This window comes from Dipodomys merriami, unplaced genomic scaffold (genome assembly GCF_024711535.1).
Source record: "Dipodomys merriami isolate MVZ:Mamm:240054 unplaced genomic scaffold, mDipMer1.0.p SCAF_20, whole genome shotgun sequence".
NCBI classification, from domain to species: domain Eukaryota; kingdom Metazoa; phylum Chordata; class Mammalia; order Rodentia; family Heteromyidae; genus Dipodomys; species Dipodomys merriami.
Genome location: NW_027203382.1, coordinates 8,889,601 through 8,905,190, shown reverse-complemented (window position 1 = coordinate 8,905,190; position 15,590 = coordinate 8,889,601). Strand labels below are relative to the sequence as shown.

Sequence of the window (15,590 nt, the reverse complement as noted above, 5' to 3'; positions counted from 1 at the left end):
TGGTAGAGCACTAGCCTTGAGCACAAAGAGGTTTAAGAACAGCACTCAGGACCCGAGTTTAAGCCCCACAACCTCCACCACCACCCAACAATTCTCACAGACTTTCCTACTCTAGGTGGCTCTGAACCAAAGTCCTGTGTAGCTAGGATTACAGGTATAGGGCACCAGTGCCCAGCTTAACATAATATTTTAAATTACTAATTACACAAGATGAATTGAAAGGGAATAGAAAGAAAGCATGATGAAGATAAATTCCTATAAAGGATAAAAAGGGACTTAAGAGAAAATAAAAACAGTATTGAAGGATTATTTGCCAGGAGTTTTCCAGACAAAGAATTTACCCTCTGATTCAGGAGCCAGAATGATTTTCACAAAAGTACCCTTTTAATGGTTGCATGATATCTAATAAAGTTAAAGCAAGGTCTCATACATAGAGAAAATCTCATACATATGAACAAGCTTGTTCACTAAGCACTGCTTATAACAGGAGAGAGAGAGAGAGAGAGAGAGAGAGAGAGAGAGAGAGAGAGAGAGAGAGAGAGAGAGAGAGAGGGAGGGAGGGAGGGAGAGAGAAACTGAAGTATCCATCTGCCCAGAAATAAACTGAATTATTTTTCTTACTGTGCAAGACCACTGGGAAGTGAAACTTTAGCTATACATATCAATAAAAGTTAACAAAACTGAACTCTAAATTTAGCTTACAAACTTATCATCAGGTCAGTAGAGGCAAAAAGCAAATATATTTGTAACTTTTAGTTTTTCCACTACTGAATGCAGAGAAACAAATTGATACAAGTTCAACTGGAATAGAAAGATACAATTTTTATACTCCCGCAGCATTTTTATGAGTGTTGGAAGACTATTCTCAATGGATTTTTTCTCACCCTGTACAAACTGGGGCTTCTGAGCAAAGGGCATGTTTGAATATCGAACAGCCTTGGTAGCTTGAGAGAGTGTGTCCTCTGGAAAGATCTAGAGATGGGCCATACCAGACATTTCATGGTCACTGAAGATAAACTGCTCCATGATAGGTAAAATATCTCCTCCATACTTCCTTACATTCCAAGGTATGACTAATCCACCCTTCACACACACACACACACACACACACACACACACACACACACACACACACACACACACACACACACACACACTCACTCCTGCCCTTAGTAGAGTAGGCTGGGCAGATGAGTCAGTGTCCCTATAAAAAGCTCAGTCTGTTCATTTCAAAGTTCCTTTCCTATGTGATGCAACCTGCTACCACTCATAGATATTAAATGACCTTCATCTCATTGCCCTGTAAGAATCCAGACAAAAAACCCACACAAGACATTGGATAATGCTTTTTACTATAACAAAGGTCTCTGATCCAAGGGATCTCTCTCTTTCCTCTCTCTCTCTCTCAACCTCTTTATCTTTCTCTCTCTCTCAAAGCGAGAGACTGAGAGAGAGAGAGAGAGAGAGAGAGAGAGAGAGAGAGAGAGAGAGAGAGAGAGAGAGAGCACAGCAGGCTAACTTATTGGCCTGCAAGTAGTGTAAAATCTCAGACCCGTTACTTTACCTCTCTGATTTAGCAGAGAAGCAAAAAGGAAGACCAGGAATAACATAATGAATATGATCTCATACTAAATACAGAAATACTATTCAACAGACATCTTATACCCACTCTCTACCTTCTATTGGAACTATGGGTTTGACAAAGTGCAAGGTAAGAAATAGCAAGATAAAAAATTGCATTTGGAAGGGTATTTCAGTGGAAATTTAAGATAGAGTGTAGACAAGCTTCTTTTTGATGATGTAATGATATAGGAATGGGGCATGGAGTTCCTAGAGAATCCAGTGGTTAGCAGACACGAAACATTTTTTGTTTTCTTCTCTATCAGATATTGTAAAGGAAGGAGCCTTTTAAAATAGCCATTCTTGGGCTGGATAGGTGGCTCAGTGGTAGAGTGCTTACCTTGCATTCATGAGGCCCTGGGTTCGATCCCTCAGCACCACATAAGCAGAAAAAGTTGGAAGTGGCACGTGGCTCAAGTTGTAGAGTGCTAGCATTGAGCTGAAGAGCTGAGGGACAGCGTCCAGGCCCAGAATTTAGGCCCCACGACCAACAACAACAAAAAAAATAGCCATTCTTGGACTGGGAGTATGGCTTGGTGGTGGAGTGCTTGCCTAGCATGCATGGGACCCTAGGTTTGATTCCTCAGCACCATGTAAACAAAAATAAAATAGCCATTCTCTGATAATTCATTGTCGAACTATCTGAGGCTCTTGGAAGTATCAACTCTTTGACTAACAAGAGATTTCTATATAATGCGCTATTTGCTAGCTATTGGCTGATTTGGGCCATCTAGCATCCACTCAATCGTCTTCTTGAAACTAAGCTCCGCCTTCGATGATGGTACTTGTGGGGTAGGTGAGCCACCTTCCACCTCTTGCCTCAAGTGAGGTACCTCACACCTCCTGCCTCATCACTGGATAAGAATCCTAGTGTAAGACAGACATGGGCTATTTTCTTTTTCGCTTTGTGGGAACTTGGCCTTGTCAGCTCTGCTGGCAATAAACCTCTTTGTTCTATGTGACTTTGGCCACGTGATCTTCTAAGATAATTTCCTTTCAGAAACCATATAGATTTTAATTTGTGTTTTACTCCTTTGATAATACTTTCTGTCTTTGTGGTCTAGACCTCTCCAACTTCAACTCTAGAGATGGAGGGCATTGAGTCCTAGGTATATTAATATCCCATTTTCCCTGGTTTAGAGGCAAGCATTGAGAAGTAAGCCCTTCCCCCAAAACAAACGAGGAATTTTCCAGGAAGATTTGGGTCACAGACTCTATCGTTTTTCTGTTTAAGTGAGCCTGGATGGGTAGAGTCCCAGAGATAGTTGTGAGGCATCTTGCAATCAAGAGGGGAAAGTCAGTCTAAGAACTGTGCAAGCACAGAAAAAACTCAAACATGAGAGAACTGAAGAAACAGGTTCCTAAGGCAAGATTTGAGTACCTATACCCAGTTATGTCTGGAATCTTAACAATGTTGAGTTGTTTACATGAAGTAATACATCTTCTTTCACATTTAACTGTTTGACAATGAGGTTAAGCCTGATTTTCCTCTCCCTTTATGTTACAGGGAGAGAAAAGTTGTTAAACGTAGAGAAATTTATTTGCTCTAGGTTTAGATGCTAGATTTATGAGATTCTAGGTCTGTAGTGAAATTTAAGATACTTTTTACAAGATCTGGATTAAAATAACCAGAGTTCTACACTAAAAGGTTTAGAAAAATTCTTCCTGAAAATGTTTTAATGACTGTTTCCCTTCCAAAAATGTAATAAAGCCTTCAGGAAACAATGTAGAAAATAGAATTTGAAATGTATTTAAATATTTAAATGTCTATCCAAGTGAGTTTATTGTTAAATATCTTCAATATATTATGTTAAAGACTATTTTGGAAAATAAGTTATGGGGGACAAGAGTAAGACACAGTATCATCATCATCACCATCATCATCATCATTGTCTACTATTATTATTATTATTTGCCAGTATTTGAGTTTGAATTAGGCTGTGCACCTGATTGGCTTGCTTTGATAGCACTCTACCAGCCTGGCAACTTTTGTTAGTTTTCTGTTTTGGGTGTTTTGTTTTGTTTTGTTTTTTGTGATAGGAGTCTCTTGAACTTTACTGCCTAGGGTGGGTTCTTCATTATGATCCTCTCTAGATCTCAGCCTCTTGAGTGGTTAGGATTACTCACAGGAGCCACAGGTACCCAGCTAAAACACAACCATTTAAAAAAACCCATTGAGGGATTTCTCTTAGATTTGACACAAGTGATAATTTGCATGCTTATATTGAGTTTAAAATTTTTTGAAATTGGCCATTTCAAATAGTTCAATCACACACAAAAAATCATCATTATTTTTCTTTCCAGACTTATTTAAACCAGAAAACATACTGAAATAGTGCATTCGGGTCTGGCCAGAGCCATCTTGGCCACATGGTGGATGGTGGGTGTAAGGTCCATCCCAGGAAGGTGGTGCAGTCTCCTCCCTCCTCTTGGCTAAATTTCTGCCCAGTACTTTCATCACCCAGATAACTGGCACACCTGGAAGCAGTCATTCCCCCTCCCCCCTCTCCCCAAGGTCACATCCTGGGTTGCCCCTGGTCATACCCTCCATGAGACCATGGGAGGGTCTCAGACCCTGCGGTCACATCTGAGTCCAATGTTGCCACACCTTTCCCCTATCTGGCCACACCTGGCCATACCTCCACATCCCTGGCCTAGATAAGTCCTGGCCCTGGGGTGGCTCATCCCTTTTCAGCCATATGCATCTCCACCATGCATGGCAGGGCAGCAGTTCAGAAATACAACTTCTCTTCCTGCCTGAATATGGTGTGATGTTCTCATTCATCAGCTACCTTCTTTAATTTACCTTATAATAGGATCTGGCGTCTTGTCTTCACAGTGGGGAAAGTTGAAGCACCCACCTCCCAGATGATGGGCGTGCCTGAATCCATAGAAACAGGGAGGCCACTTAGCTGATAGGCTACTAAACCTGTCAGTCCAGTGCTTGGGACTGGGAGTTTCCTGTGACCCTGCCCCCTTGTCTGACACTATTTAGGCCTGGAATAACTCAGGCGCCATTATGTCACGATGTCACCATGTTCGTGTCCCGTCTCCTGGCTCTTGGCTCTTCTCCATTCACTATGGTGTCCCAATTCAGCTCTCCATTGGAGTTGAATTGGTTTATTGGTATTGTTTTTGTTCTTTCCTCTCTGACCTACATGGCTCAGTTTTCTAACACTGTTAGGTACATTTGCTGACTGCTGGCTTTGAGACAAAAGTCCACTATGCAGTTGTTGGCCTTTTAATAAAGACTCCAAGATTCTCCATTTTCTCCCCTTACAACAATAATATATTTTGAAAAGGCCCAACCATTATTTCTCTCATCCAAGTACATCTTTTTCACATGAAAGACAATCAGATGCACTACATTTTCAGCTTTCAAATCTTGCACACTTAAAACAGTTCCCCTAAAAAGGATCCACATCTGGTGCAAATGCTTACCTGCACGTTGTTGTACAGGGGTTGCCTTGGTGCATTAACATCTCTCAGCAGACGGTGAGATATGCCCCTTAGCTCTAAAAGCCTGCACGTAAGCTGAGGCTGCAGAAGTCTGGCCACTGATTTGGAGGATCTAGATATCCTGTTTAATCCTTGAATCAGTGTTCCCCGGTTGATCTTGGCTAATACGAGAGCCATTTTGACTTTGGATGTTTTCTGAGTAGCTTCTTTCTTCTGAAATAGAATCCTTCGAAAAGTATCTGCTGTAGGACTTGTCAATGCATAGCTAAAAATCTACTTCTAGCAGAGCTGAAAATACAACTACATTGAGTACAGTATTCTACATATACTCCCTGTGCAATAATTACATAACCCTATAAGACTTGCTTGCCCCACTTAAGTTTTGTAGGAACATTTTTTTTCTCTTTGAATTAATATCTACAACTGAAGTAATTAGTCAAAACTTGGAGTCTTGAAATTTCTCACTCAGGGTTTATATCTTCTTTGCACTGACTGTTTAAAAGAATCCTTTCTAACCAGGCACTGGTATTCAGGATGCTGAGATCTGAGGACTGCAGATTGAAGCCAGCCTGGGCAGAAAAGTCCCCTTGAGACTCTTATCTCCAATAAACTACTCAAAAAAGCCAGAAGCAGTGCTGTGACTCAAGAGGTAGAGTGTTAGCCTTGAGCACAAAGAGGCTTAGGGACAGTGCCAGGCCCTGAGGTCAAGCCCCAGGAACCAGCAAAAAAAAAAGAGTCCTTTGAAAAGTAAACAATGAGCCAGTCACCTGTAATTCTAGTTACTCAGGAGGCTGAGATCTGAGGACCACAGTTCAAAACCAGTCCAGGCAGGAAAGACCATGAGACTCTTATCTCCAATTAACCACCAGAAAACAGGAAGTAGCTCTGTGGCTCAAGTGATAGAGCGCTTACCTTGAGCTCAGGGACAGTGCCCAGGCCCAGAGTTCAAGCTCTATGACCAACAATAAATAAATAAAAAAGGTAAACAATGATTCTTCTTTAAACATTAGTTATTTGAATTATTAAAACAACAGTATTTGCTGAAAATGTTACAAATATTTTTCTAGTTTTCATTAAAACATTTAAGTGATGAAATGCAGAATATATGTACACGTAACTTGTTTATAATGTAAAGACAAATAAAGCAAATATCCTGTATGCTATTCAATAAGTTTAAGAAAACCTTAGTTCTAAAACTTCAGAAAGTCTATATTTTGAGAAATAAAAACTTTGTGACATCATCATAAACATATGACACATTGTTCTTTCTCAGCTTTACCATAAAAAACACATTACAGAGAGAAATTCTTTATAATGTGGTTTAATTGTACTCTAGGAAACATTATAGTTTTCATTAAGAATTTAACAAGCATAGTTTTCATTAAGAATTTACATAATTTTGTGAGCTATTTTAGCTTGTTATAACTTAGCACAAAGTATTGGCTAATTAGTATTGACTGCAAATAATCAACTTTGAATCCCTAAATATTTGATCACTCTAAATATATAAATACTAAATGGATTTGTTGGCTATAACCAATGTCATATAATTGTTTAAGAGGTAGCATACTATATATTTATTTTGAGTCCCTCAACTTTTATCCTAAAATTTTATTACCATTATTTCTCATCAAGGTTCAATAATTTTTTTTACTATTTAGCATTTGTTGCTGGTGACCATAAGCTGTTCTCGTCAGTCACTGAAGATATTTTAGTAGCAACTGATGTCCTCTTGCACTGAAAAAAGTCCATTATCCACCTGTGGTCTCAAGAGAGTGTCATATAAATTGTGGAGTGCTGAAATTGCTACAATCCCCAGCCATTTAGAGAAAAACAATTGTGAAAGCAGTTATATAGAAGCAGAACAAGCAAAATAACACGCAGGTACAATCACCTGGTATTATTTTCTACCATCTACCACTTTTAGTTCGAAGTGAACCTGGAAGATAATCTGTGTTGTCTGCAGTGTCCAAAACTCTCACGCATAAAGCTAGTTTTCTTGTGACTTTATGCTTTGTTACACAAATCTCTCCCAACTCTACCTCAACGTAGAACAACAGGAGATAGTGGGCTTTAATTGATTATAATTTGATTATGACTTCCCTCATTATCTTTTATTAACATGAGGAATGGCCCATATTGTCTGAGCAAAGAAGTGAGTGTGTGCAAGTCCAACAGTACTAAAGCTCTGTCTGCCTGTTGAAGCATTTGGTATTTTGGGGAACTCATATTTATGAAGTTATAAAATGCTGATATTTTGCAGTGTCCTTTTGTTTAGGTTTCCTTTTCTGCGACAGGATCTTGCTGCATAGTGTAGGCTGGCCTGGAACTTTCTATATCAGCCCAAGTCGAACTCAAACACAAATCCTCTTGCCTCTGCCTCCCAATCACAGGCATGCACCACCAGGCCTGACAGTCTTTACAAAATCTTGATGCTTTGTATAAAATGACTTAGATTGAGAAGTTTTATATATCTATTTTTATTAACCAATTTTAATTCCTTCTCCCAAAATAGTTCAGTAGTCAATCCACTCAGTGTTCCTCTTCTTTTATAGTTACTCTCTGATTTCATTTTTTTAGTAAATAATAAGGCTGTCATTGGTGATTTATTAACTCTCACATGGGGCTCATAAAATTTAGGCTGACCAAAATATATTATAAGCAATGTTTTTTTATAAACAATTTTTTTCATGAAAATGTGTGTAACAGTACTGACAGTTTATGTTATCTTAGTTAGCGTCATCATAAATTCATGGCTGTTTCCAACCCCTAAATCTGTTCCCTAATGACTATCACCCTTATTTTCCTTTAATATCAGTTGTTACAATTTGACCTCCTGGCTTACCTTCATGATTCTTAATACTTTCTTGTATGCTTTTTTTTTTTTTTTTTTTTTTTTTTTTTTTTTTTTTTTTTTTTTTGTCATGGGGCTTGAGCTCTAGGCCTGGGCGCTATCCCTCAGCTCTTCAGCTCAAGGCTAGCACTCTACCACTTGAGCCAAAGCGCCACTTCTAGTTTTCCGGTGGTTTATTGGAGATAAGAATCTCACAGACTTTCCTGCCAGGGCTGTCTTTGAACCGAGATCCTCAGATCTCAGCCTCCTGAGTAGCTAGAATTATAGGTGTGAGCCACCAGCGCCCAGCATCTTGTATGCTTTTGAAAGAATAGTTACTTCTGACAACAGAATGTTACTGACCACCTTTATCTTCCCCATCATAAAACATATGGTCAATTCCTTCCCAAGACTAGCTCACTGATTTTGAGAATATTCTAAGAAAGCAAATCTAGGCACCAGTGTGCATGTATGGTGGTGGCTCTTTCTGATTCTGGTGACATGAAAATAACAATAGAACTAGACATCAGTGTTCATACCTGTAATCCTAGCTAGGCAGAGATCAAGAAGATTTTGGTTCAAAGCCAGTCAGGGCAAAAAGGCTCATGATACCCCATTTTTAACCAGTTGCTTGGTGAGGTGGTTCACATTTGCCATCCCAGAAACTTGGGATGCTGAGGATGGGAAGATCTCAATTAGAGACCAGCTCAGGAAAAAGAAATTATGTTCCTGTCATCCCAGCTGTAGGAAAGCATAAATAGGAAGAATATAATATCAAAAGAGACATCTCTGGAAAAAAAAATCCCATCTAAAAAATAACAACAGCAAAAAAGGCTGGAGGCATGGCTCAAGCAAGTATCTGCCTAGCAAATACAAAGCCCTGAGCTCAAACCCCAGTACTGCCCAAAAAAAAGTGCTAATAGAGAAGAAATTAGACTCTTTCAGATGCAGAATGAGAGTTCCTTTACATATAACAGTCACCAATTTATGTTGATGATTTCAATTAATTCTAATAGTGAGTTACTTGTTCAACTGGTTGTAACAGAAAATTTTAAAAATGAAATTTCTTGAGATACTAGTTTTTTAATTCCTTTTTGTCTTCTACCAATACCATATATTCTCTTAACAAATCATGTATATGAATTTAAATGTTGACCACCTAAATTAAGACATCCTCATATCTTAGCTATGGTAAATAATGGCGGGGGGGGGGAGGAAAACTGGGGGGATATGGGAAAGGGTTGGTAAGGGGAAACAAAGGAGGAGGCAACAATGCTTAATAAGAACTGCACTCATTACCTTGCCCATGTAATTGTAACCCCTCTCTACGGTATTTTCACAATAAAAAAAATAAAAATAAAAAAAGACATCCTCATATTTCCCCAGATTTTTTCTATTTTGACTCAGCCTAAGCAGCTTGGAATTGGTCATGAAGTGTGTAATTTTAGATAATCCTGTTCATCACCGTGATCATCGATGTGATAGGAGGAGAGAACAACTTCCAACTCCCATCTTCATCACCTTAGAGATGCACAAAGACATTGTGCACAAATGCACAAAGGCCATTAATGAAAAGAAACAGCAGCATGCTCCAGATTTCTCCATTTGACCTCCTCCAACTGAACATATATCCTGCTTTCTCGTTTTCTTTTTTTTTCTAGATCCAGGCCTATTTCTTTGTCATCAGCAGTTTTAATGCTGAACTCCAATTTCTATTACCTCAGCATTTTACTATCCTTTATCTATAAAACCAGCTTGTCAGCAAATCTTGTTCAATTCTTTCTCTGAATAGTCCCAGAATCTGGCTACTTCTCATTACCCCCAGTACTACAACTCCCAGTTCATTGTACTTAGATAACACCATTATCTTTTTCATATTAGTGAGCTTGCCACTTAATAGTTTTCTTGCTTCCAGCCTTGTTTGATTTCATTTTTCCAATAACACATCAGCCTGAGAGGCCCAACCGAAACTCATGTCAGATCACATCTTGTATCTGCTCAATTGCTTTAGTGACTTCTTGTACTAACTAGAAAAGCAAAATACACATAGGCCCTACAGCAACTTTAGCTTTTTTACCTCTTTGGCCTTTCACTCTGTACTGATTTGTTGAACTTACTAAGTACTCTGTCAAAGTTAAGTTCAGGATATCAAGTTGAAATCTTTCTCCTTATATCCAGGGCCCAGTCCCCCTCCCCCAAAAAAAGCTGGGTGCTGGTGGTTCACCTGTAATCCTAGCTATGCAGGAGGCTGAGATCTGAGGGTTGAGGTTCCAAGCCAGCCTGGGCAGGAAAGTCCATGAGACTCTTATTTCCTATTAACCACCAGAAAACCAGAAGAGGTAAGGTGGCTCAAAGAGGTAGAGTGCTAGCTTTGAGCAAATGAGCTCAGGGACAGCACCTAGGCCCTGAGTTTAAGCCCCACGACTGACAAAAAAAAAAAGCAAAGCTCCCCTCTCGGGAGGGCTTCTGGCTGTATGTCCAAGTGAAGCATTTTCCTAAGAACCTAATAAAAGCTCAGACACTTCTCAATAACTATACACAATCCATGCCTTATCACCGGTGTATGAGCAGACTTGTGTAAGTGTATCTTTAATACAGTTACAGTACTATTCTTGTATATTTCAAAGCCTAATGCCATCACAAAGTAATTTTTAGACATTAATGCATAGTTAACAGATTTGATCCTGCACTTAAAAGAAACAAAAACCAAAAAAGTACATTAACAGATACAAAAATCAAACATTTTGACACAGGGCTTATGCCAGTATTCTATAATTCCAAATCATGCAAAGCAACCCATATGGTCACCTTTTATAATAAAGAAAAAAGAAAAAAAAACAACAGATTGTTTGCTGCAAAATAATTCTCTCATTCCAGTAAGGATAATCTTTTGTTCTTTCAGTTCTCTAGTTGTAGTGAACTTTTCTTTGTTTAAATTTAAAAGCTTGTATTTTTAAAGTTCTTGGCTGGGTACTAATGTCTCACATCTATAATCCTAGCTATGCTATAGGCTGAGATCTGAGGACTGGGACTCAGAATCAGACCAGGTAGATCAATCTGAGATTTTTTTTTTTAATTTCCAAGTAATTAGCATAAAGTTGGAAGTAGAGGTGTGGCTCAAGTGATAGTATGTAAAGCCCTGAGTTTAAAATCCAGTATCAGCACATACAAAAATACTAAGTCCTCATTTGACAGTAATTTTCAATTAGCCAGTATAAATCTTTGAACATTACTCTTTTTTTTTTTATTCTTGGCAGTCATGGGGCTTGAACTCTGGGCCTGAGTGTTGTCCCTCAGCTCTTTAGCTCAAGGCTAGTGCTCTACCAATTGAGCCACAGCACCACTTCCAGTTTTCTGGTGGTTTATTGGAGAGAAGAGTTTCACAGCCTTTCCTGCCCAGGCTGGCTTTGAACCCAGATCCTCAGATCTCAGCCTCCTGAGTAGCTAGGATTACAGGTGTGAGCTACTGGCGCCCAGCTACATTACTCTTTATTAAGAAAGTAGTACGAGGTACTGGGGTTTTTATTGGTTGGGATACAAGGTATGAAGAGTACAGAGCAGAGCCTCAAAAGTTGTTACTATACGTCAGGATTAGAAAATGAACTTTCCAAAACCCAGGAGGGGGGGGGATCATTTAAAATTATTTAATAACAAACATTATTCTTTGTATATTCCTCTATAAACATTTCATCACGTTTCCCAACATTTCTTTTACTTCTAGTGAGGAAACAGGCCTTTTCTTAAATGAATAAATGTCTGGAGATGGGGTAGCTTTTATATATTAATCACAAAATTTAGTTCAACCCCAGTTAATAAAGCATTCTAAACATTCTTAAAAATATTCGTTTCACCATGCTTGAGAACTGTGGGTCATGTTAGAAACTACCAAAACAAAAAGTATAGCTCTCACAATGTGACCTTTAAAAATATCTATTTGGCTTAACCACTAATTGCTAATTAATAAAATAACAATTTATTACTGAAGAGCAAATAGATTGAAATGTGTTATAACATATCAGTTCTACAGGCTTCTCACCAATCTCTGTAAAACATTCTTCAAAGTAACAGGGAGAAAAAGAACAGTATGTTTGAGAATGAGAAAAAAACTTTGATTTTATTCTTCTCTGGGTGGAGTACAGTTCTTATAAGGAGGAGATTTCAAGGAGTTTGAAATGGGAATGAAGAGTTCTTTCTTTGGGGGCCAGACTATCCATCTATATCAACATCAGCTATGTTTTTAGCTCTAGTGATTGAGCTCTAGGCTATTCTGAGGGTAAAAATACAAAGGGAGTTCTAGGTAGAAACTTCAAAGGGATGTCTAGAAAAAGGCTGCAACCTCTTTGATTAAATAAAATCCTAATTTTTCTAATAGTGGAGATAGGAAGGGATAACAGGGCTTTTTCTGGCCTACTTTTCAAACCCCTTTCTCAACAGAGATTTAAAATATTTCATGTTATTTTGTTTGAATTGGCAGCTATCAGTATTTTCTTTCTAGATTAAGACAGACACACAGCGTTTATCTTTCTATTGTAACAATTTATGCCAATTGTTTGTACTGACATAACTGCCCTAGATATTAAAGTATATCTAAGCTACTTTTTCTAATTTTGCATTCATTTTTACTATGTCTTAAAAAGCTACATTGTTCTTGTGGCTATGAGAGACTTCCAGTCTTCCATCTAATGATAACGTGGTTGCCTTTAAACTTAATTCATCTATCTCACTGCCCAGTCTACAATCTCTCAGAATTAGATTTGAAATTTGTTTTTCTGAAGCAGAATTAGCATTCTTTCTTTAGTTTTAAGCACTGATATAAAAATAACTCATATATATTACAACTTACAAAATATTTTCTGTGTTCCTTTTGAAACATGATATCTAATTACCTGGTTAGATTGTGATAATCTTAGGATGGCAGGAAATTCATCTTTAAACTCATCTATAAGGTCCATGATGGCTTTCTGGAACCCCTCAACTGGAAGAAAAAAAAAGAAAGAAAAAAAGAAAAGAAAAAGTTAGGAAAAATAAAACTTTAAAAAATACCCTATAAAATATTAAAAAGAAAGTGGAACACAGAGTCTACTCCCTAGGTGTCTGGGAAAGTTAGGGACCACTGGGAGATTCTATTCCTAGTTCTTCCCAGACCCACATCCCCTTTACAAAAAAAAAAAAATGTATATACTTCTTCCAGAAAAGTTCTTCAACACCTGCCCACATATCCATCCAACAGGTTTGATTGGCATGGTGGATTTCTAGTGCTTAGCAAGCTTATAGGTCTGGGATGAGAGCAGCCTTTAGGAAACTCAGGAAAGCAGCAAGGCCAGAATCTGCAGCTAACTGCTGGGACTCTTTGTTACTGCACAATGGGCCTCTGAGAACTTGTTACAGAATCTTCTGAAGTCATTCTGACAGTGGGAGGAAGAATGTGTTTGAAGGGATGAGGCGAGGAGAGAGAGGAAAAATGAGACACACTAAATCAGTCTACAATAGAAATTGAATTATGTCCCACATTCTGCAATGATACTTCCATTAGTGGATCATCTGAGAATAAAGGTCCTTTTGAAGAATTAACATGTGCTTTAAAAAAAAAAGTTTTCCATATGATGCTAAACAGAAAGGAAACACAAGCAGGTAATTCAGAAAGACTTCTGAATGGATTTTACGTCCTTCACCAAATTTGGTGAAGGCAAAACGGTGAAATTTTTGGTTTCCTCTTCTTTGCAATCACATTTTTTTCTTCAGTGTTTATCCATGTAGGACTCTCCCAGTGGCGACAATCATCACTATACCTAGGAAGATTTGTATCAAGGAGATTTGGTTGATTCCTATCTAGTTATACTTTTGAAGAGTTAAGAGATGGTGAGCTCAAATCATGTTTTAATTTCAAAATTTATACTTGTTTGTAGCTTGACCATTTTCAATAAGCTTGAAGCTGCAGTGGCTTCAGGCCTATTCATGGGAATTGTCTGAGAATGAGAAATCATCATGTGATTTCTCTGGTAAATAAAGCTTACTGGATCCTTGTTTTTCTTACTTAATGATCTTCTCCCTGAAAGAAGTGTGGTTTTTAAAAAGCCAGGTTTCTATGCCTCCATCAGAAAGAATGACATTGCCCCATTTGTTAGGAAATGGAAAGACTTGGAAAAAATTATATTTAGTGAAGTAAGCCAGGCCCAAAGAAACATAGGTCCCATGGTTTCCCTTATTTGCAATAACTAGTATATGTCTAAGACAAGAAAAGGTCAGATAAGTTGATGTTAGGGGAATGAACCCCAAGATAAGTATTGAAATGTTTTTTTGTTTTTTTTTTTCCTTTCATGCAGTTGTTTCTAACATATTTATAAGATGATTTCTTTGTTGCTTTGTATGTCCCTCCCCCACGGTATAACCCATGCTTTCACTGTATTTGATGTTGGTATAATTTGTGGAGGGGAAGGGAAAAAACAAATCCTTTAACTAGGGATACAGGTGGACCCATTGCAACAATGAGATGTACAAGTTGTTATGTCAAAAAACAAACTTTACAACTTTGGTGGGGGGTGGGGGGAGGATCCGGTGGGAGCAGGGGGGAGTATGGGAAAGGATGGGAAGGGGAAACAAAGAGGAGGCAACAATGTTTGATAAGAAATGTACTCGTTATCTTGCCCATGTAATTGTAACTCCTCTGTACGGTATTCTCACAATAAAAAATAAATAAATAAAAAATAAAAAGCCAGGTTTCCATGAAGAGAAGAAAAAAATTCTACCCTGTCACACTTATTTTCTACTGTGATCTTACTATGGTTTGGTTGGCATTTAGTTATATTTTCACACTTATATTTTAGGCATTTTATCTAATTAAAATTAGATAACATAAATAATGTCAGTGGTTATTCTCCTTTGTGCCTTAGAGTGCTAGATACTTACAAAATAAATTATCTGTACTTAGGTTTATCTGTATTTAGAAAGCTTTACTACAGAAAAATAGAACTTCAGATTTGCACACAGTTTTGAAGAAAATAAATAGTTCAAATGAAAGTAACAGTGACAGAAAAAAAAAATTAATGACAGAAGTAAAGGAGTTTGGGCCTCAGTGAGACATGGGTGACTTCAACTCTGTTGTCAACCAGACTGTGCCAATTTAAGAAAGCTACATACATTTAAAAGATGAAATGCTGAATAAATGGAAAGTATTGTTATACAACACTTTCTTGCCTTTGGAAAGTTTACATAACCTGGAACTAAGTCAGCAGTAAGCTGGCCCTGTTCACCTATGTTTCAGCATTTGTACCCAAGTGGCTAGAACCCAACCACTTTCCTGACTGGATCCTTCCATAAAACCTACTTCAAACTCCACTGACACAGAGCAGCATGCCTAGCTTCATTATCTACTAAACTTCAAAACCTACCCACCATCTCCTTGTCTTTGGCCCACGCTGCAGTGGCTGGAGGCCTATTCACGGGATTGTTTGAGAACAAGGCACCATCATGTGATTTTTCAGACGTGTCTATTCAGACTTGTCCTTGGCCCAAATCGAGGATTTGAATTGGAAGCCACTCCCTTCAGATGCTCACTCCCTGACAAGATTAGTTCTAGTGGACTCCAGACTATACTCTTCCAGCTCTCAGCATGCTTTGAAACTGTGCAGATCTAAGTTAATGGAAAATGTTAATAACAACCAGTGCCAGCTGTCACCCT

At 38.2% G+C, this 15,590-nt stretch overlaps 1 protein-coding gene across 2 annotated transcripts in view; it reads right to left on the bottom strand.

Annotated features, from left to right (window-relative positions):
• Positions 1 to 13,233, bottom strand: part of Spata9 (spermatogenesis associated 9) — a 29,862-nt gene extending 16,629 nt beyond the window's left edge. For both annotated transcript variants that reach the window (XM_070031046.1, XM_070031047.1), the window contains exons 1-3: positions 13,095 to 13,233; positions 12,799 to 12,887; positions 5,062 to 5,292 (exon numbers count right to left, since the gene is read on the bottom strand). In XM_070031046.1, coding sequence (XP_069887147.1) covers positions 5,062 to 5,292; positions 12,799 to 12,887; positions 13,095 to 13,155 — 381 coding nt within the window. In that variant the 5' untranslated portion in view covers positions 13,156 to 13,233. The remainder of the gene's footprint in view (positions 1 to 5,061; positions 5,293 to 12,798; positions 12,888 to 13,094) is intronic.
• Between the last annotated feature and the right edge of the window lie 2,357 nt (positions 13,234 to 15,590).